The sequence below is a fragment of the Carlito syrichta genome, unplaced genomic scaffold, assembly GCF_000164805.1.
Source record: "Carlito syrichta isolate Samal-C Ts95f unplaced genomic scaffold, Tarsius_syrichta-2.0.1 Scaffold271404, whole genome shotgun sequence".
NCBI classification, from domain to species: Eukaryota; Metazoa; Chordata; class Mammalia; order Primates; family Tarsiidae; genus Carlito; species Carlito syrichta.
The window spans coordinates 345-24,121 of record NW_007215500.1 but is presented as its reverse complement, the minus strand read 5'-3'; the positions used below and the strand labels follow the sequence as shown (position 1 = coordinate 24,121).

Sequence of the window (23,777 nt, the reverse complement as noted above, 5' to 3'; positions counted from 1 at the left end):
AAGAAGTGGGAAAAATATGGCAATATTACCAGGAAAGGCAGCTTGCATATGTGCTAAATATAGATTCAGCTTTTTCTAATAGCATTCAGACCTAACTAATACTCAATAACTCTCAAGTGAGTCTCAAGGGTCCAGAATGTTCTGAAACTACCTTAAAAAGCACTTGAGCAAACAAACAAATAAAAATAACCTTTCAATATAAAACAACTGTATTTTTTAATAATTTGTATACAAATTCCCTAAAGCATATATCAAGCTGATATGGGTAAAATTAATAAGTAAATCTTTAATTCCTATTCATCAACTACCAAGGAAACATTGTACAAACGTTCCTCTTAAGACATCTCATGCACATTTATTTCATAATTTATTTAGCATTGTTTTGTAAATGTTAAGGAAAACCATTTTCTCAAAGTTGCATTAAAGACAACATCAGGAGTACTTGGTCCTGAGCATCCTGTCCATTAACAGGTGAGAAACTTAGAGTCCTTTGCTTGAGTAATCCTATAGTTAGAAAGAGAATAAATTCCCTGAGGGTGAATTAAACAGCAAAAAAAACCCCAAACTCTCCAGCTTCTAGTGCTGCTTAGCATATCCTAAAATTTCTATATATTAGTGAAGTGGAAAGAGGCAGGAAATTATGTAAATTATGCAGAAAATACTGAAACAAAAATCCTTAAGAAGCTCTCTTAAGTCTAATCAACCATAATTTTTCAAGTGGACCACTGCAACAGATCATAACTAGTCTCCTTTGCTTTCTGCCCTTCCGCCTCTGTAATTCACTCTCCAAAGTAGCCACAGTGACCTTTCACAACACATAAATCAGATGGTGTTACTCTCTTCTTAAAGTTCTATAATAATTTCCTGTTGCACTTAGAATAAAATCTAAACACATCCCAGAGCCCCTGGAAGCCCTGCTTGAAAATGAGCTCGATGGGGGGAGGACCCCAGTGGTCTGATTCAGGGCTGCACTTAGTACAGCAGCAGGCATATAGTTGATGTTCATTAAATATTTGTTGAATGAATGGATGATGAATGAAGGGGGAACGAAGACAAAACTACCAAAATATTAGCAGATATTGGCTTTGCATATTACAAAAAATATATAGGTAGGGAGAGATGTAGATATATAGACACACAGATAGGTTTTTAACAGAAACATTTACTATGAAATTAAAATATTTATAATATTCAGAAAAATTTGACTGCTAAGCAGCATTATATAATATACTTTCATGTAACTTTTGAATTTTTCACAGTTGGGTAAGTCATTTAAAAAAAAACAACAACAAACCTCTGACTCAGTTTTTCTACTTGGAAAACTATAAGGTTGCTGTATTAAATAAGGTAATCCATGTAATAAAACTAGTATGGTGACTGACCCAGTAAGGCAAAAATGTTCACTTACAATGCATTTTAATATACCTTCGTAAAAGATAAACACAGGACTATTTAATTTCAAGTCATAAATAAATTGAATACTACATTTTTTCTACTCACATTCGCTTACTGCAATTTTCATTTTTCTATAAAATGTTTATTGAAAAAGACATTTATTCCAGTCCATTTATTGTATGTAAAGAGTAAAGCCAGTTGGCTTGGGATAAGTAAAGGCACTTTCTCATTAAATCCCTAAACCACATTAGGAAAAATTATGAGTGGGAAGAAATACCAGGTGAGATAGCAGGACACTTCCTGGACTCCATCCTACTAGTGAGGAAGGCCACTGTGCATTAGATTGTGGCTACCTGAGGTGACAATCTCTTGCTTCCTCGGATGGGGTTTGTATACTCTTCTGTCTTTGTCTCTACTCCATGAGCTGGTGATAAAATCTGGGTTTGGCTATGGATGGACAAAGGTCCTTTCAGTCAAGCCCGTATGGTCTATCTCATTTTATCAGAGTTTCCTAAATTTAGGTTTCTGGCATCAGCATAAGGTATAATAAAAATGTTCTGCAAAGCTGGGCTCGGTGGCTCAGCCTGTAATCCCGCGCCTTTGGGAGGCTGAGGTGAGTGGACTGCCTGAGCCCGCGGGCTCGAGACCCGCCTGGGCAGTGAGACCTCATCTCTACAATAAATCAAAAAATCAGCCGGGCGTGGTAGCACATGCCTGTAATTCCGGCTACTCGGAAGGCTGAGGTGGAAGGATCTCCGGAGCCCAGCAGGTCGAGGCTGCGATGGCCAGGAGTGGCCACTGCACTCCAGTCTGGGCGACAGAGTGAGACTCCAACTCAAAAAAAAAAAAATGTTCTGCTTTCCTATATAACAATAAATTCTTATGTATGAATCTTAGTTATCAAGGAGAAGGGTTGTGGAATAATGCAAAACTTGGATATCCCCCTTTTTGTGGCTAAAATGATCCAATGGCATCCGATTCCACTATATGACACAAAAGTCACTTACTCTGTGTGTCTATGTGAGAGAAAGCGAGGACTCTAGATTATAATGTACTATCTAGGGCAACTCCAATAGCTGCCAGTTAGAAAGAGTGCCTATGACCAGTGTAAAACAGCACCCTCTTACCACTACCTTCCACATTTTTTTTTCCTGATTATTTTCTTCCTGGTCCTTCTTTTCTTCCCAACTCATGTGAATCTTTTTTCCCCTCTTTTTTTTTAAAAACCTGCCCATACCGTAAGTCTAACAACCAACCCTACGGAATCCTTCCACCTTGTTTTTCTTTGCAAATGGCACACAGATCCTAGGATTTATCAGAATCCACAGGCCTCTTATATGAGTCTGCTCAAATCAGAACCTCATGAATTTTGGTTCAAACTTAGCTTGGAAAAGATCATCTACTTTCCCTTTCATTCTTAAAATCAGGGTGATTCAAGGCAGAACAGTTTTCTCACATCACACTTAGGATCAAAGTGTCCATCAAGAAGGACATCACAAAACAGAATTCTTCTAGAGCAAGAGTTTAATTATTTTTAACTTTGTCATAAGTTTAAAAAGAAAGATATATAAATTAGAAAGACAATAAGTAAAAACTTACTGTTATTGGTACATCTTTTGTTCCTGAATTTAATAAATGAAGATTTAAAACTTTTGGTAGATCTGTTAAAATTGAGGAAGAGAAATATTTCTTAAAAAGGTATACTTTATAGCAAGTTAGAATCTTTACCTTATAAAATATTAAATTAAAGCTATTCTATAATGACAATCATATTGATAAACAGAAACATTAGACTGAAATCACTTTAATCATAAGGACATGTGTATTACAAGAATTGTTCCCTCTTATACAACCAAACCAAAAACGAACACACAAACAAAATATAATTGTTTAGTGAACTCAGACATTAGTAACCCTTTAGTTTTCCAGAAATCTAATGAAGCAAATTTATATGTACAATATGAAATTATCATATTAAAAGCAAATCTAATTTTTAAACATGTGGTTTCCGATCCTAAACAACCAAATTTAAAATTACATATAGCCTATATAAATCTGAAATTACAAGTACTCTTGGTTTTTCCTTAATACAAATCTTTACTTGGTTGTTTTCAATTTTAGAATCTGAATTCTTTCTCTGAACAACTGGGATGGATTTTTAACATTATGTTATTACAATGCAATTTCATAATTCATATCTAAACAAAATCATGAAGTAAATCTCTTTATTTTCTTTACGATTATAAAAAAAGATTCAGCAAAACTGAATGCATGAGAAACTGGACTAAATAACTAGAAAACTACTTTGTCCCTCAATCTTCCATTTAGATGACTTAAGTTATTCTATGACCTTTTTTCCTATCTGGTAAGCAGTGCTACCACAACCTATAAACTTATAAAGGCTGAGTCTCCAAAAAGAGATTTCCACAAGATCACACAACCCACTAAAAAATAACTTTCAAAGTTGAATTACAAAGTATAGCAGAACCATTCAGCACTGAATACAGGGCTCTTTTATTTATTTATTTATTAACCTATAAAGACTCTCTCTTTCTTTCTTTTTACCTTGTGTTCGTAGTGTACCGAAATCTAACATTTCAGTTGAAGAATAAATTCCGGGAGCTTGGAAGAAAGAAAAGTAAACAATTATCATTCATTTTGCTAGAGTAAAATGTATTGAAAACAAAGCAAAACAAACTTGCACTTTCTTCAGTTTTTCACTAACCTGTTGTGACTTCAACCTCAACAGGAAGAATGATAAACTCTGTGCTATCTGAAGCGTTAGTCTTGATTCTTATGAAGGCTGTGTGATTATCTGCTTCTCTAGATGAAAAACTGGCTCTCATCACTCCCTTGGTTTCATAAGGAGGAATTTCCTGACAAGTTAACAGACCATAATGTAGCACCGCTTTAGTAATGTTGCAAAACCGTCATATTTTATTGAATTGGATGACACTGACTGAAAGATACATTATTTTATATGCCTAAGAAAAAATACATTGCCAATTAAACAAATATATAACACATGCTCCAATTTTGGAGAATGATAAGATGTGCTTATCAGAACTGATGAATTGTGGTATGTAAAGTAAGCAAAGTAAAAGAAATAAAATAATCTGAAAATAAATTGTCAGTTGCAAATCATCATTGAAAGGTAAAACGAATCTACAAAATCATTTATCTTTTAACATGTTAGTGGTGCTCGGGTGTATCATTCAGTTCTGAAATTTAACCAAAAGAAATGTCATCATCAGAGGGAAATGCTACAGGGATCTCTGTAAATGACAACCAATAGGGCTTAGACTTAGCTTTCCCTTCACTTAAAACCTAACAAAACAAAGGAAAGCTTCTCAAGTAAATCCAGTTTACTAATTGCCTCTTGGTATGTAAGATAACATAAATTTCAGTCCTGTAATGACAGAATATTCATTCATAACGAAGACTTATTGGAAATAAATGGGGGAGGGGTATACTTCTTTCCTGGTTTTAGAACAATCTGGCTTCCTGAGGACTGGTGGAATTTCTCGGCAAACATCTTCCAGCATGTATTAGGAAATCTACGTGTTCTAGATATTTCTGGTCTTCACTTACTCCTACTCTCTTAAGTTTTTAGTTCCAAAGTAGAAAACAGGTGACTGGAACCCTCCTGGGAATCTAGGGATGGACCATCTACTCCCAACTCTAAGAAGCTGACTTGGCCTCTGGAATAAAATGGGCTGGAAGCGAGGTCAAGGCCCATTGACTTTTTTCTCACTTCTAGGTTTGTAGAAGTAAGAATTTATCTTTTTATAATAAAGTCACTAAGAGTACTGAAGCATGCTACTCTGCTATCGCTCATTATTGTTGTTGCCTATCTAGAAATCTGGATTGTCTTATGTTTATTAGATGCCAATTATATTTCACAGGAAATTCTTAGTTCTTCTATCTAGAATTATAATATGTATAAATTTAACAGCTTATATTCCATCCTCTGAAGCATCGTGTTACACACTGCATCTCCCAAAGGTTTTTCAAACACACAATTTCAAGATGAGACATATTTTTGAAAAAATATAAATGAACTGTCCATTACATATTTCTCTCTGCTAGCATGATTCTACATTTTGGGGGGTATGTAACCAAATCACTGACGGACATTTGTTTCTAAATATTTAAGCCAACATCCTAAAAATGTCACCTCTACATCTCTTATCTGGTCAAGACTGGTCAGAAGATAGAATCAAGAGGAGCATGTGCTAACAGAGCAATTAATAAAGAAACTTTGATCCTTAGAATTTCATTCATAGTGGTAAAGTTAATGTGACTCCAATTACAGATGAGCAGCAACCTGAGTGACCTTGGTATAAGCACCTCATTTACCACAACTGCCTTTCCTCTCTTGGATCAAAGCATGGTATACAATATTTAAAAAACTCTGGTATGGCAAGAACCTTTACAAATAGGGCAATTTCTGCATATTCCTTAATTTGGTTAACATTTGCTGGTATTCTTCAAGAGAAAGTGGTTCTCTAAGCATTGATACAAGTTTTGCTGTTAAATATTCAATAACATTGAAGGAGGATGTAAATCACCTAACAATTAAAATTTTCTAAGTCATCACAGGTGCTTGACTAAGTTCCCTTTGCAAATGCCATTTCCTCTATCAGTGGTGAATCTGAACACTCAATTCTCTGCCTTCAAAAATATAATGAACATTTCCCACATTTTAAAAAATCTTAGTGTAAAGCACATCACAAATAATCAGATTCAGAGACAACTTTACCAATATAATTTTGAGAAAGAATAGCTGAAATTGCTTCCTTACCACACAGCTGCCTGGAGGCTCCCACAGATTTTGTTCACTGCTCTTTCTCAGAATTACTACTTATACTTGTACTAACATTATATATACTTATATTTTAGTATATATTACTACTTATATTTTCTCACTCATCCAATTTTCAAATATGTCACATAAATTGAATATTAAGACAATAAAGAAAATTACTCGTATTTCTTCAGAAGATAAGGAATTAAGTATTTTCTGGTGTATTTGAGAAAATAACTATTTTCAATAGAGCACAAACAGGAGAAAACAATTTACCACTCACCCACAGTTTTCTGGTACCTCCTTGTTGACCCGTTGGAAGTTCTAGGTGAAGATCTCCTCCACTAGAGTACATTTCTACAACCTGGAACAAAAGAGCATGTGATGGTTAAGTTCAAAATCATATTCTCCAGTGCAGATGATTTGCTATTACAGAGAAGTAAATATTACATCAGAAAAAAATGAAAAACATCTACAGATACAAACATAGAATATGCATCACATCATATCACTAAATTCAGTGTCCCATATATGTGGTACTGGTACCTAAAAACAGTGTACACAGGTGTTTCAGAGACTAGATTTTAGAAAGTGTTATCTCTTTTTTCCAAATGAAATACTTAATGAAAATTACCAGCTGTTAGCAATACATGTAGTAACACAAGTGCTTCTTTATTTATACATTTATAACAAGGTCTAGTGTAGTTCAAACAACTACCATAATCGTACAATAGTGAACAGAATAAATGTTATTCTGAGATATGTACAATTCAAATGCAGTATAAGAATATTTGGTTTCTACTGGTAGCATAAATCATAGGTACTAACACCACTGTGGCTTGTACCCATCCTCATGATTTTTCAGGGACAGCTTTATAGAGTTTTCATTGATGTACAACAAATAATACATATTTAAAGTATACACCTTGATGAATCCTGACATGTATACAGGTATGAAACAATCACTGCAATTAAGATATCAAATATACTCATTACCCCCAACAGTTTCTCATGCTCCTTGCAATCCATATCCATTCCTCTCTGTCCCTTCCTATTCCTAGGCAACCACTAATCTGTTCTCTATCACTACAGATTAGTTTCTATTTCCAGAGTTCTATATAAATGGAATAATACAGTATGTACTCATGTCTGGCTTCTTTTACTCTGTTTAAGTAAGTATGATATCATATTGCTGTATGCATTAATAGTTCATCTCTTTTCTATTTTATGACTATACTGCAGTTTCTTATCCATTCATATACTGAATAGACATTTGGGTTGTTTCCAGTCTTTGGCCATTAGAGATAAAGCTGCTGTGGATACTGAGTACAAATCTGGGTGTAGACATCTGCTTTCCTTTCTCTTGGGTAAATACTTAGGAACAGAATGGGTCATATAGGAGGCGGCCTTCCTTAAAGGCAGGTAAGCTAGCCCTAGCTCTTAAAAGCAAAGAATACATTTAATTAAATCAATTAAATTTGGGGTGAAGTATGAGATGGGTGGAAAAACTTCAGTTGTTTTATAACTTGTTTTATCACTTGTTTTATCTGAGTAAGCAGAAAGGAGAAAGCAAGAAAAACAGCAATATTTTAGTATAAGCTTAAATGTTTCTTGTTTTTTTCTTTTTTCTTTTTTTAGGAGGAGTGTGTGCTACTGTAAAAGCAATGTATTTAGCAAAGACTGATGAGATAATATTTTCATTGAATATTATTAGTTGCCTCCTGATTTATTACAGTGCTTTTCATAGTGCTTATTGTATTAAAAATGGCACCTTAACTGAAGGGGTGACTATAGAACTTTTTCTGAAAAACCAGAAAACTTCACATATTATTTCACTTAATCCTTCCAGGTATCAAGGAAACAATCACAACAATGTTTGGTAACAGAAAATTAAAAGGCAGGCTATGAATAATGGGGAAAATGAATAAGGAAATGGAGACAGAAAAGTCTAACTTACAAAATCAAAGGAAATATTACATGAAACTAGGGAATCTGACACATTTTTGTCCAGTGCTATTTGTCTTAATTTAGTACAGTTTAGAATAAAAGAAAGTCAAACATATATGGAATATAATTTGTATTAAAAAAAAATTCCCACCAAAAATGTTTGTGTGCCCATATATATCCACTCAAATGCACAGGGAAGGGTCTGAAATGACACACACCAAGGTGACACGTGTGATATCTATAAGGGCTTGGACTGAGGCTGTCAGCTATCAGCTACATGTGGTTATTTAAAGTTAGATTAGTTGAAATGAAATAAAAATAAATGTCCAGCCACACTAGCTACCAATTCAAGTGCTCCATAGTCACATGTGGCTAGTGACTATTATATTAGAGCATAAAAAGAACTTTTCCAGCCGGGCTCGGTGGCTCAGCCTGTAATCCCGTGCCTTTGGGAGGCTGAGGTGAGTGGATTGCCTGAACCCGCGGGTTCGAGACCCGCCTGGGCAGCGAAACCTCATCTCTACAATAAATCAAAAAATCAGCTGGGTGTGGTAGCGCATGCCTGTAATTCCGGCTACTTGGAAGGCTGAGGCGGAAGGATTGCCAGAGCCCAGCAGGTCGAGTCTGCAGTGGCCGGGAGCGGCCACTGCACTCCAGTCTGGGCGATAGAGTGAGACTCCAACTCAAAAAAAAAAGAACTTTCCCATCATCACAGGAAGTTCTACTAGACAGTGCTGAACTGGAAAGTAGGAAGTTCAAAGGAACTTTTGCTTCACTCATTTGAATTGTTAATAGTTTTGTCAGGGAGCACATACTCATGTGTTTGTATTGTATAACGAACAAATCAGATGCATTTTCTTGCTTCACAACATTATATTAAATTTAAGGACAAGGCTAACAACAAAGCATAACATAGGTTATTAAGATAAAAGTGCCTTTCCCTCCATTGCCTTACTAGACTCTGGTGTGGCCACGTGCTTTTTGAGCTATGGCTGTTGCCGTGTTTCCTGGCTTGGCCCCCTCCCCTACCTTGGGGAGGTAAATCTCCTCTTTGTCTCTCTCTAATTTATTTTCTAAATAAACTATATTTTCTCAGCTAAAAAAAAAAAAGAGTGCCTTCCCAGTTAAACAATCTATATTGGTTCTAGCAGGGCAACTTTGGTGTTCCATTTGCTCTCCTGTGCACTGGTGAAGTCCATTATAAATTCAAATGCTCTAAACGGAAAGATAAGGTAAACTGAATTCAAAGAGATCAGTGTTCTGGATGACAGCTTGATAAGACAGTTGAGGAGAAAAAGCATAGACTGTAAGGCTACATAAGCAACTGTAGTTTGACTAACATCTGCTGAGTCCTATAAGTGCCATCCTTCCACACGGAGCAAGCCTCTTAGTCTGTGGTCTGGCTACCCCTACAGAGAAAGCCGCCTAGGGATACTCTGTGATACCCCTTCTACAGCAGTGTGGGGCAACTCATGCAGCAGGGGCTGATGGAGTGAGAGGCCAAGGTTTTGGTTCCTTGACCGTTTGCAGTCAAGGAAAGAAAGCCCAAGAATTTCTGAGGTTTCTGTACAGATCGGTAGCAACAGCCAGAACGTGGAAAATACACCATGACCCAAAGTAGCAAAGGGACATAAATGACAGAGTGATGGTGAAGAGAAGAGGCAACACTTTTCACCTGTAAATGCAGGTTTCTCTTTTGTGGTGAAGATATCTAGCTACAAAAATTAAAGTGGGGGCAGAGTGTTTTTGTCAGTGGCTATCCTCACCTAATTGTGGCCAAGTGAGGGAAAGACTTCCTTCTTGCTGCTTTTGCTTGTTAATTCCTGAGCATTTCACTGCTCGGGCTCTGCAAATCTCCCCTTGTTCCTCCATTTCCCCTTTCACTGTTTGCAAACCTTCATAACCAGGGGGTTCTAGGAGGACAAAACCACTTCAGTTGCCAAAGTCTATACTTAGAATATATTCTTCCCCCCCCCCCCCATCTGTCATTTTCAAGCTACAATGAAGTACTGTAGTGTCAGTCCCAAGGAACTCTGGGGCTCTGGATGCAGATATTATGGACTTTCTAGAAAGCATCCACATCTACTTCTAACACAGACAACACAACTAGAAGCTATAGTGGCTTCATGTGCCATATAATTGGAAGTCACTGGGATGTAAGGTGGGGATTTTAGAAAATCTCTGAAGGAGTGACACTAGCCACTCATACTCTGGAAGAGACAAGGAGCTAGTGAGGAAGGATTTCAAATTTGAAAATAATTACTACCGGAAGATTGGGCAAGATAATGAGTTTAATTATTTGAATTAAAAATAAGTTTGCTTTTAATCAGGTTCTGTATTACCCTTTCCTGAATTTTAGTTTCTGGGCTGGTATCACCAAAAAAATATTACCAGAAATAAATGCAAACTTTAAAAAAATTTATTTTGTACCAGAAGGAGTTTATAGGCGAGGGGAAAAAAAAGTAGACCTGGGTGGCCGAAAATTCTTCTTTAATTAAAAGCAGAGCTGCCTAAACTACAGCACCAGAGAAGCTACAGTCATTTAAAAATAGTTCCAAGCCGGGCTCAGTGGCTCAGCCTGTAATCCTGCGCCTTTGGGAGGCTGAGGTGAGTGGATTGCCTGAGCCCGCGGGTTCGAGACTCGCCTGGGCAGCGAGACCTCATCTCTACAATAAATCAAAAAATCAGCCGGGCGTGGTAGCGCATGCCTGTAATTCCGGCTACTCGGAAGGCTGAGGCGGAAGGATCGCCGGAGCCCAGGAGGTGAGGCTGCCGTGGCCGGAAGCAGCCACTGCAACTCCAGTCTGGGCGACAGAGTGAGACTCCAACTCAAAAAAAAAAAAAAAAAAAATAGTTTCAAAAATTCAAAATCCAAAATCCATTCCAAAGTTCAGACTATAGCAAGCTGTATTAAATGCAACACCCATCTTTAATACATATAAAAGTCCTATTATTTTAAATAGTCTTGGAAGCTGCAACAGAGATTTCACATGAAACATTAATTCCATCAAAATGAACTCATTCAAAATCACCATCATTAACTCACCTGTAAAGGTTCACTGTGAGGATTGTGTATGTTTATTATAGGAGAGAAACTGCTATTCACAGGGACTCTGGCCCCAAGGAATGGCCTCAATCGATATGGATTTGGGACTCCAACACCAAACACCTATTTCAGAGGACAAAGAAAATGCAATTTGAGTTGCTTTTATAACTAATATTTTTGTACTTAAAACTTTAATTGACGTAGGAAGACTGGTGAATCTAATTTAGATGGAAAAATATTAACAATTTCCACCTTCAAAAAAACACATGAATGTAGTTTCTACACATGATTTGGATACATACTTGATTTACTATATTTGCTATTGGAATAACAGGGATAGGCAAGAGGAAAAAACAAGGAATCAAAAGATTTTTCTAATTCCGACCATCAGAAGATGGATTAATGGCCCAGACAATCTCTCTCACATCAAACCCAGCCCCAGCTCATTCCCATATGGGATGGCCCTACGCTGACTAACCAATAATTCAAATGACAAATATTTATTAAGTGTTTTTGAGATGCCAGACATATATACAGTAGTGAACAATTCAATATGCCTACTCCCATGAAACCTACATTATAGTATTGGAGACATACCAATAAAAAGATTTTAAAAATCCCTCTGGCTACAGGGTGAAGAACAGATTGTGGTAGTGGTTGAGGGAGAGTGGAGGGTATTTAGACAGCTTCAATGTAATTCAGTGAGAGGTGACAGTGACTTGGAAAAGAGCAGTGGTAGTGAAGAGAAGTAGACTGATTCGAAATATATTTAGGAGGAAGACTTGGTGAAAGATTACATATGGAGAGGTAAAGAAAGAAGACAGGCCAGGCTCAGTGGCTCAGCCTGTAATCCCAGCACTTTGGGAGGCCGAGGTGAGTGAACTGCCTGAGCCTGCGGGTTCGAGACCAGCCGGGGCAACTTGGCGAGACCTCATCCCTACAGTAAATCAAAAATTAGCCGGGCATGGTAGCGCACTAGTTCTGGCTACTTGGAAGGCTGAGGCGGAAGGATCGCTGGAGCCCAGCAGGTCGACACTGGGATGGCCATGAGTGTGCCACTCCACTCCAGTCTGGGCAACAGAATGAGACTCCTAACTCAAAAAAAAAAGATTATGATTTTTGTAGTTACAAAAACATGGGTTTAAATCTCTGCTCAGCTACTTACTAGTTGTATAATTTGGGTACATTTTTTAATTTTTCTAAACTTTGGACTTTCTTATCTTAAAAAAAAATGACAACAACAGTATCTATAACACAGGCAAAAGTACATGTATTGTCAGTACAGTATACTGCCAGGCAAATATAATCAATTATTCATAATAATCTTGATATATAAAAATCTTGATTCACCAACAGAAAAATGATTGATTCACAAAACGATTTACTATATGATTCTTACAAACATTATTTTAATAACCTGAATAAAAATTTTACATAAAAATAAGCTTATTTAAAAAGGAAACAATATAATATTTACTAGAGAAAAGCAGGCATGAATGCTTTAATCTTTAAATTATTATCAGGTATGCTTCTTCAGTGTGTAAAAATTAAAGACAATTTTAAAAGTCAGCATGAAAATATTTTTTACTATTCTTTTGTCAACCGATCTTGCATTAACACTTTAGCTGTAGCCTTAAAATCATTTGCTTAGTCTGATTTGAATAGGAATATTTACAATAAATATAAAAATGCTCTAAATCTAAACTCTTACATTTTCTATTATCCCCTGAGTTTCTGAACCAAGTTCTTAAAACGTTGTCTTATGATAAGGCAGAGATAAAATAAACAAAAGTTTTAATTCTGGTTCTTACCTGGTAAGTAAATACCCCATGATTCGATGTGTTAATAAATAAAGTATTTTCTACATTTCCTACTACTCTTGCAAGAAAAACTACATCAAATGATGTATTTCCTCCTGGAAGAATTTTCTGGGGAAAAAAAGCAATAAATAATGTTAAATTGGTAACCAAAAACAAACAAACCCCCCAAAAGAAAATCAGATCACACTGACCAAAATTAGACAGCTAAAGTTTCTCTAAACACATATCCTAGAATCATTTCCATAAACTAGCTTTTTTCCTTTCAATGTTTAAGCTTTAAACTCACCAAACTACTGTGTAATGGAAAATAATTTAAAAAGATGTCTTCATACTGAATGTCTACAGTCACATACCTTTGTCAATTACCAGCCTAAAGTCCTCTACAACATATGATTTCCTTGGCTTCTGTTCATTTAACAATCGCTAGGCTGGAATGAAGTGACTAATTATATAATCAGATAATCAAGTAAGAGTTGAGCTGAAGCTGAGCTTTTCACATAGATGTACTACTGTACTACTAAGCAGAAACCCGTACTATTCCAAGAAAATGAGCCTAGGCCGCAGCACCCTGAAATCTGCTATCCATCCCTCCACACAAGGAAAAAAATGTCCCAGCAACTTAAACTAGGAAGGGAGGCAGAAGTGCAAGTACTTGTAAGAACTCCCTCTTGTTACATTGTAAAGATTGAGAATGTCACTGTAGTTCGTGGAATAACATTTTACTACAACAAAACCATAGGGCTGTTCCAAGAAGTTCAAGAGACTGGGATTGTGGTTCTGCCTGTAATGAAGTCTTAAAATTCATTTCAGTATGCCATCAACCTCTTTCATTCTGGTTCTATGGCTAAAATTCTAAATTTTGAGATACCTGTATTATAGCTCAAAATGTATGGCATTGAGACTGGCTTCACCATAGGATGAAGAAAGCAGGAAATAGTACATTATCACCAACAAAAAGCAGGATAATTTACAAAAATTACAACTTCACCTGAACCCATCACAGAGTTTAGTTGTTAACTAGCCCAAAATCATAGGCAGGACAGGATGCTCCAAGGAAAGATGGAATGTGAATACTGGCTCCCTGATGGCACAGAATGAGAGGACGAAGCTACCACACAAGAGGGAAACCAAGACACTCAACCAGAATTCTTACACACTGCTAAAGGTCAAGTGTGGGTTAGCATGAGCATACAGAACCCCTGGAAGCCGTAGACACTAGCTGGAATTCACACCTCAGTCAGAAATCAATAACAAAAAGATGTCTGGTAAATCTTCAAAAAGTTTGAAATTAGGTAACACACTTCTAAAAAAATCTACTAGTCAAATAAGTAGCCACAAGAGAAACTACAAAATATTTTGAAGTGATTAAAAATGAAAACACAACATATCAATGTTTAGCTGTACTGTAGTTGAAGTCATACTTGAGGAGAAATTTATAGTGTTACAAGTTTATTTTGAATACAAATATCACAAATCAAAAAAATGTACATTGTTGCTTTGAGACACTAGAAAAAAGCAAATTGAACCCAAAGTAAGCAAAAGGAAGAATAATAAAGAGAAGAGCAAAATTAATGAAATAGAAAATAGAAAGCGGCAAAAAAAAATCAATAAAACCAAAGATAGGGCTTCAAAATGTTCATAAAATTGATAAAACCCTATATATATAAACACTAAAAAAAAGAGAAAAGACAGAAATATAGGAAACTAAAATGGAGAAATCATTATATACCCTTTAGACATGAAAAAGAATGATAAAGGAGTATTACAAACAACTCTATGCCCATACATTTAACAACCAGGAGAAATAGACACATTCTCCAACAAACTGCTAAATCTGACACAGTCTGTCAAAGCCACTCAAAATGAAATAGACAACCAGAACAGTCCTACAACCTAACTAACCGCATTTAATTTGTGGTTTAAAATCTTCCCACAAAGAAAAGCCTGAGTCCAGACGACTTCACTGGCAGAATGGCAGAATTCTCTACCAAACAGTTAAGGAAGCAATAATACCTTTTCCATGGAAACTTTCTAACATACAGAAGAAGGGAGAACATTCTTAACTCTCTTTATGAATTCAGCATTACCCTGATTTCAAGACAAGTTAAAGAATTGATAAGAAAACTGTAAGCCAGTAACTTTCACTTATATTGACATACAACCTTCTACAAAGAAAGTACTTGCAAACTGAATCCAAACAATATATAAAAAGGATAATACATCATTACCAGGTAGGTTTCTATCTTAGGAATGCAACTCTAGTTCAACATTCAAAAATCAGTCAATAACCTTATCAACAGACTAAAGAAGAAAATCCATAAGGTCATTTCAATAGATGCATGTAATAATTTGAGAAAATTAATATCCACTCAGTAAACTATGACAATAGAAGAAAACTCCTTCAACCTCTTAAAGAATATCTGCAGAAACCTTAGAGCTATTTAATGGTGAATGGCTGAAGACTTTTCCTCCAAATTTGAAAATAAAAGAAATAAAAGGCATATGCATTAGTACAGAAGAAAAATCTGTTTTTATTCACAGACACTATGGCTTTCTATATATAGAATCTCAAAAGACATCTACAAAAATGCTCCCATAACTAAGAAAAATAGTTTAATAAAGTCATGGGAATCAAGGTCAATATATATTGATCAACTACATTTCCATATTCTAGCAATGAACAACAATAATTCTAATTTAAAAAAATACCATTTATAGTAACACTCATACAAAATTGAGGTATAAATCTAATAGTACGTGCAAGTTCTGAAAGCTGAAAACTATGAAAGCACCACTGAAAGTAACCAAAAAAAAACAACAACAACAAAACAGAGATACTATGTTCATGAATTGGAAGACTCACTATTGTTAAGTCAATAATTCTCCCCAAATTGGTAGACATATCCAACGCAGTAATCAAATAGTATGGACCGGTGAAAGAATAGATATTTTAGAGTCAATGTATTAGATATACATTAGAACATAGTATAGAGTACAAAAAGAGATCCACACATACAAGGTCAATTGCTTTTCAACAAAAATACAGTGGGATTTCAATGAGAAAGAATAGATGTTTTCAAGCAAAGGCTGAGGAACAATTGAATATCTCCATGCAAAATGAAACAAATCAAAACAATTCTTAATCCTTATCTCATACCATAAACAAACATTAGCTAAAAATGGATCATAGAACCAAATGTAAAATCTGAAACTATTATAACTGTCCCTCAGTATCTGTGAGGGACTGGTTTCAGAACCTCCTGCAAAAAATCTGCACATTCCTAAGTCCCTGATATAAAATGGTGCAGTATTTGCATATAATCTATGTATATCCTCCTGTATACTTTAAATCATCTCTAGGTTACTCATAATACCTAATTCAATGTAACACACAATATAATGCTATGTAAATAGCTGTTATACTGTATTGTTTAGGGAGCAATGACAAAAAGAAAGTCTGAACATCTTCAGTACAAAAGTAATTATTTTTCAAATATTTTTGATTCGTGGTTGGTTGAAGTCATGTGCAGAACCCACAGATACAAAGGGCCATCTGTACTTGCAAAAGTAAAACTGGATAAAATCTTTGTGACTCTGGGCTAGGCAAAGATTTCTTAGCTAGAACTCCAAAAGCATGACCCATAAAAGAAAAATTTGATAAACTGGAAACTTCAGCTCTTTAAAAGATTATATAAAAAGTGTAAAAAGACATGCTACAAACTGGAAGAAAAAATTTGCAAATCACATATCTGGTAAAGGACTTATATCTAGAATATATAAAGAACTCTCAAGAGCTCAATAAGAAACAATCAAAAATAAAAATAAAAACAGGCAAAAGAATTGAGCAGTCATTTCACCAAAGAAAGTACATGAATGGCAAATTAAAAAGATACTCAACAACATTTTCTACTGGGGAATGCAAATTAAAATAAAAATGGAGGAACACTATGCATCTATTTGAATAACTACCAAACAAAACAAAAAAGTCCAAATCTGACAATACCAAGTGCTAAGAAGGATGTGGAGCAACTAAACTCTCACACATCTCTGTGGGAATGCAAAGTAGTACAGTCATTATGAAAAACTGTTAAACATACACCTAGCGTAAGACCCAGCAATCTCACTGCTAGGTATTTACATAAGGGAAATAAACATTTATGTTCATACAAAAATCTTCAGGTAAATGTTCATAGTCGTTTTATTTATACTAACTCCTCAAACTGGAAACAACCCAAAAGTCTTCAACTGGTGAATGAATAAACACACTGTGATACTGCCAGCAAATGAAACACTACTTTGCAATAAAGTGGTACAAAGAACTGATACACCCAACTATGTGGGCCAATATGAAGTGAATTATGTTAAATAAAAGAAGCCAGACTAGAAAAGCTATATACTACATGGTTCCATTAATGGAATCTTCTGGAATAGGTTATACTTAGTAGTTTGAATGGACTAAGTTGTTGATTAAACTCAGAATATACTAAAAAAGGTGTTTTACTGCAAGTATACTAATTACATAACAAACAAATGTGTGTGTGTTTACTGTTTTAAGTGAGTCTGAAGGGATACAGACTCAGTCAAAAGAGTATTTTAGCCTTGTCTATTTTTACAAAGGCCGGAGTTTGCACATTCCCTTGGAGCAAGGACAAGTAACTGAATGTTTAGGTTTAACTTTTGGTGGGCAAGATTATACCAAACTCCAAATAAATTTACTTTAAAACAATAAAATCACAAACAAAGTTGAATGATATCATCGAGTTCAGGCAGTCCACTCATACTCTTCACTGTCATGAACTTAATTCCAAAGTGTCATGCTGCTGGCCCCTGTTTTTCACCTTTATGACATCCTCTGACAATTTAAGGAGTCACAGTTCTGACACCCAAAGACATAAAGAGGAAATCTCAAGGCAATGTGGAAAAAAAAAGAGTCATTTTCCCATCTAAGATGCTAGTGCTTGTAATACAGATGCTTTATACCATAACAAGAAAAAAAGGGAGAAAATAATGCTAAAAAATGCGGAGTTAATAAAAGACCTTCATATAAAGCAAGGAGTGAGAATAACTGCACTGAAAGGGCCAGTAAAGAAAACATATAACTCATTCTGGACACTACATGGAGGGAGAAACACTACTCTACTCTCAGAATTTGGACTATATATTAGTACTCATGCAAGTTTGCTATCTGAATATATATCAGTGGTCCAAAAAAACCTCAAGCAGACAATTTGATGTTTAGCTGGTTAGTGCTGAGACCACTAACGCCAGTCATTTTCTGTGGAAAAAGTGCAACTTTAATCCAGATTGACAGTGATTGTAAGGTGCACTTGATTATAAGAACTATCCTAATTTCAGAGATATAAAAATATAAAAAATGGTTTTAGAATTGATGAGTATAGTATTGTCATCTGAGAACAGTTATAGCATCAACGAAGACAATAATAAGACCTATGCTTACTGCATGAAAATTTATTCAGAGAACACTAGGCTTCCTTTAAAATCTGTATGGGAATTTAACTTCATTTAAAAAATAAATACATTCAAACAATACTCTTTTAAAGTCTATCTAAATTTCAAAAAGTAAGAGAAAATACCATGGAATACCTAATTCTTAGTACTGCTTTCTACCACTACTGAAACTGGGTATCAAGTATACAGTTAACTAACAAGAGATGTGAGTTTCTAGTTCTGCCACTCTCAAACTGTATAACCCTGGCAAGTCATCATTTTAACTAGAGCTCAGTCCCTGGGCTTTTTACCCCCTTAGTTATCTCATCCAGATCCATGGCTTTGAATCTTTACCAGTAACACCTAAATTTCCTGTCCAGTTCTCTCCCTCATATACGAAACTCAAATACCAACTGCCAACTTGACACCTCCACTTGGATATCTAGAAGTCTCAAATCCAACACATCCAACTGAACTACTGATCATACCTCTGAAATGTGCACCACCCTCAGCCTTCCCCAATTCAGTTGGTAGCAATTTTGTCCTTCTAGTTGCTCAGGACAAAACTCTAGAGCCAATCCTATACTGTTCTTTTTCTCAGCTCGTATCGTCCTCTAAGATCTTATAAAACTTATTTATTTGTTATGCTTGCCTCCCCTCTGCTGCTGATGTCGCCCAACCCACAGGTATCATCAGTAAAGGATCTCTGTGTTCACTGATAAATACAATGTGCCTGGTACTTAAGTAGGCAATCAAAAACTATCTATTAAATTAATTCCTTATTTCCACACAGGTGGCAAAACTATGTTTTAATTTATATTTTTTCATATACTTTAAATATACATATATAGTAAATATATTTGAGTCAGGGTCTCATTCTATCACCCAGAGTGGAGTACAGTGACATGCTCACTACAGTCTCAAACTCCTGGGCTCTATCTAGCGATACTCTCTCCTCAGTTACCCGCGCAGCTGGAACTACAGGTGCGCACCATCATGCCTAAATAACTTTTTGATTTTTTTGTAGACACAAGGTCTTGCCATGTTGTCAAGACTGGGCCTCAAACTCCTGGGCTCAAGCAATCTCCTGCCTTGGCCTCCCAAAGTTCTGGGATTACATAGGTGTAAGCCACTGTACCCAGCCTATATTTTCTTATATGTTTTAAACTACAAAAGTAACAAGTGCTTACTTTACTTAGTAATATAGTGCAAAGATGATTGAATAGAAAGTTAATGTCCTCAAACCTCCTCCATTCTCACTTTTCTCAGGTTATCCAGTTAAACTGGTGAATCTATCTGCATCTTACTCTGGCTCTTATTAATATACCCAAAGATACACAGAATTTTTTGCTTTTATAAAAATGGCATTATAGTCTACTCTATGCTTTTCTTACATATTAATGTGTTATGAATATTATTCTAGAGTAAGAGATACAGATCATTTCATTGCCTTTATTTTCTGCACAATATTCCATACTACTGCTATATCACATTTTGTTCAATTTTCAATAATATGCACAGACATCAGTGTTTAATCTAAAATAGAATAAATAATGTCTAGGCCTCTACATCTAATTACAATAATCGCTAATATTCACAAATTACTTTCCACCAATGAGAGGTGATGAATGTTCATCACATTAAGCAAGTAAGTGAACGGTAACATTTTAATTTTAGTGACAGATTGAAACAAAGTTTATAATAGTTAATCTCCAATTTATCTGAAAGCTTAACTAGTCAAAAGGTTCTAGTCAATCGAGGAAAAATTAATTTTTGTTGCCTTACCATGTGGAAGACACCCCATTTCCACATCAATCAATCAAAATCAGATTATAGAATATTAAAAACCCATACTATTTGATGCAAAACATATACTGCACACTTTATGGCCAATGAAGCCACAGTCGTGAAACATAAATAGACCTAAAATGAAATTCTGCTATTATATAACATTTGATCATAATTAGATAATAAATTTAATTAACAGATATTATAAATTAACAGATAATAACAGAAATAAATTGTCACAAACCACATTCACTACCTCTCTTCTTATTACTATTCTTTTTGATTTTTAGGTAGTCTTAAAATCAAAACCTTAACAAGAGTATTATTTGTATGTGCATGTTAAAATATGATTATGTAAAATTGGTTTAAACAATAATTTAAAAATGATTATTTCTTTGTACTTCCTCCTACTGTTTGGTCAATATAGAGATGACATCAGTTAATAATTGAAAATTTTTTTAGTTACAGACAATGTTTTATTGTCAAAGAAATAAGATCTGGAATATTGAGCATGACAAAGGCAATTAGAGTTAGAATGTATGTTTATACAGGAAGGTTTTGCTCTCCTGGACTCAAGAAACTATTCATTTTTCTGTAGGCTGTTATTGAAGGAATAAAGCTGAAATGGAAGGGAAATGGGTTATTTTTTTCCCCAAGAGTTCATTCCATCTCTCCCCTCTACTTCTTGAGCTTCTTAAGTCAGTGTTTTACTGTAGGGGGAAAAAAAGATGAAAAGCAAGAAGAAGAAGAAAAGATAGTAAAGATTTTGGCTATCTCCTTTGAAGCTAAATCTTGACTATTTAAATGCAGATTTTGATAGGTGCAATTATTTTTATTGATTAATTCCATCACCCGACAGAAGAAAATACAGATTGGTTTTAAGTTGTTCCTTGATTATGTACACATTTAATCTTCTGAAGAATTTTCAGAAAAAACTATTCCCTTTGTGTAAGGTTCGTGTATAGAAATCGGTCCCTGCGAGAGACTGGCTGAGAAAAGTCAACTTGGTGGCCTTTAGCATATGCTGTTTGGTCTACACTATCTTTCTAAAATTGAATACATTTTCAATGTGCAAAGACTGGAAGAGATACAAAAGTTCTTATTTCTGCCTGCTCTTAGAAATCAGCAGAAATGCACAGGGACAAGCCCACGTGGCAACCACTGGCTGTAGCTGAGTGGGGGGTCGATCCCTTTGAAAAGGCCACATGCTCTGCTGGCACTCCTCATCCCACTTGGTCTGCCTCCCTCATTTGTTTACCTAGCCCAGTAAGAATCTGTTTGCAACTCTCGGTCTAGTCTCTGTATTGTAATAGCAGTAAAAGAAGTGAAACCCTGGACTTTAAAACAGGTGAAGCTTGGAGTGTTCAGAAACAAGAAAATACTGTTTGACTTAGCAAAGTAAGTTTGCAAGTTAGGAATAAAACATATAGTGCAGTTGTGAACTATTTTTGAACTGCTTCCATTTTTAATTTACTAATTTGTTCTTTACCCAACATGTCTCTAAACACTGGCAATGTCTAAAAGCTGGGTGATTTCATTAGTCATAAACACACCTTTCTATATAGGTTGTTAACTTTATGTCACACACTAGAGCATAATATGATACAAATCACTGGGAAGCCTCACTTTGGCTCTAGTCACTAACTGCATGACTGGGGCAAACCCTTCTGGAGATCTGTCTCTTTATCTGTACATCAGAGACCATGAGCACATTCATAAAAATGTAAAAATATCTTTTAGTTATCAACATAGTAACTCAAGAAAAAACTATTTTAAGAAATAATTTAGAAAAGGAATTTTTTTTTATGTACCACAAAAAATTAAAAACTTATTTCCAAAAGTTGCTGACTTATCAATCTTTTGTTTATAAAATATTTTTAAATAGAAAAAAGCCAAAATTATGTCTTTTTTTAACTCTAGAAAGGTACAATATAATCATCTAAATAATTGATATAAAATTAATATAGCGACTGATTCCTATATGCTTAAAAAGTTTTCTTCTTTGTCATTCAGTCACATCCTTTCAAAGGAGTCAGTGAAAACCCTGGGAAGATGAAAGTAGGTCTCATTCATTAAATTCCCTCTGATATTTGCTATTTTATTATTTATTTGAAAACCTGTAGATTAAAGCTTAATGCATCCTCTCAAATTTAAAATGTATTAATATGCAACTGTTTTGGGTCAGAAAAAATTTCTTCCTTTTTTAGTAACAAGTTCATGTACTACCTATAAAATCACAAATATGGTTTGAGGGGATATTCATGTTAGAAAGAACCTTAAAGTGGCCCCCTGCTCTAATCTCTGACTATGATGAGACACCACACCTGTGATTATGTATATTACATGGCAAAAGGGATTTCTGCAGACATTTTAAGGTTACCAGTCAGTTGACTTTGAGTTAGTCAAAGGGGAGACTATCTAGATGGTCCAGATCCAATGACACAAGTCCTTTAAAGGCAGTTTTCCCCTCTGGAGGCAGAGGAGAAAGCCAAAGAGGTACGAAAAAGGGAGAGGATATGCTGTTGCTGGCTTGAAGATGGGTAAACCGTGAGATGTGGGTTCCTTGAGAAGCTGAGAGAGGTCCCTGGCCAACAGCCAGCAATGAAATGAAGGATTCAGTTCAGCAGCTTGTTTGAACCTAATTCTGCCATCAACTTGGATGAGTTTGGAAGTGATTTCCCCTCAGGGCCTCCAGACAGACTTAGCCCGGATGACCGCTTAATTTCAGCCTATGATACACTAAACAAACAATCTACTGGACTTAATGGCTTATAGAACTATGTGCTAAGTAAGTGTCTCAAGTCATCCAGTATGTGGTAATTTATTATGTACCAAGAGAAGACACAGTGCCAAGGAATTATCTATTAGTAGGAAGGAAAAGAAAATCTACTAAATATAAGAATGCTACATTTTTAGAGTGCTTAACGTTCATAGTAGATTTGCTGAATTGTTTCATGCTGAAAAAAATAATGTGTGTTTAAGAGTAGAAGTCATAATTCTTAGAACTGGAACCAACTGAAACCAGGAACAGATATGAAACATTCAAACCAGATTCTAATTGCAGCAAAATTCAATTATTCATCAATAAAAATATAGACATTTCCATTTCAAACTCAGGGAAACCATTTATAGCAGAGACACTTACCCTGTTTTGAAAAAATGATGCATGAAAATGTGATGTTGTAGCAGATATTGATATTAGAGTAATAGTTTCTTCGGAACTAGGATTATGTAAGTAGACTTTTTCCATTTTTGGCATTCCAACTGGCCTGTAAAAACAACAACAACAAAATTATCACAAATACTTCAAAGATAATTCTAATTGTTAAGATGATTTTTAGTTGTTAAAAAACGAAACATCAAAATTATTAGATAACTACATGGCCAAATATATTAAAATACAGATCAAATTGATTTATATTTAAAAGTGCACACGAAAATGCTTTTAGTCATTCAACAAATATTTACTGAGTGTCAATTACGTTATGCAGGGCACCTGGTGCTGGTATATAATGAATCAAGTTGC

The 23,777-nt window shown here is 35.2% G+C and overlaps 1 protein-coding gene across 1 annotated transcript in view; it reads right to left on the bottom strand.

Moving 5' to 3' along the window:
- The window catches only part of TMEM131 (transmembrane protein 131), a gene marked incomplete at its 3' end in the record, with an annotated part of 74,503 nt that extends 50,975 nt beyond the window's left edge, over positions 1 to 23,528 (bottom strand). Inside the window, exons 1-7 of the mRNA XM_008052292.1 lie at positions 23,397 to 23,528; positions 13,007 to 13,123; positions 11,196 to 11,318; positions 6,486 to 6,566; positions 4,121 to 4,271; positions 3,961 to 4,017; positions 2,995 to 3,056 (exon numbers count right to left, since the gene is read on the bottom strand). Coding sequence (XP_008050483.1) covers positions 2,995 to 3,056; positions 3,961 to 4,017; positions 4,121 to 4,271; positions 6,486 to 6,566; positions 11,196 to 11,318; positions 13,007 to 13,123; positions 23,397 to 23,510 — 705 coding nt within the window. The remainder of the gene's footprint in view (positions 1 to 2,994; positions 3,057 to 3,960; positions 4,018 to 4,120; positions 4,272 to 6,485; positions 6,567 to 11,195; positions 11,319 to 13,006; positions 13,124 to 23,396) is intronic.
- Positions 23,529 to 23,777: the final 249 nt, after the last annotated feature.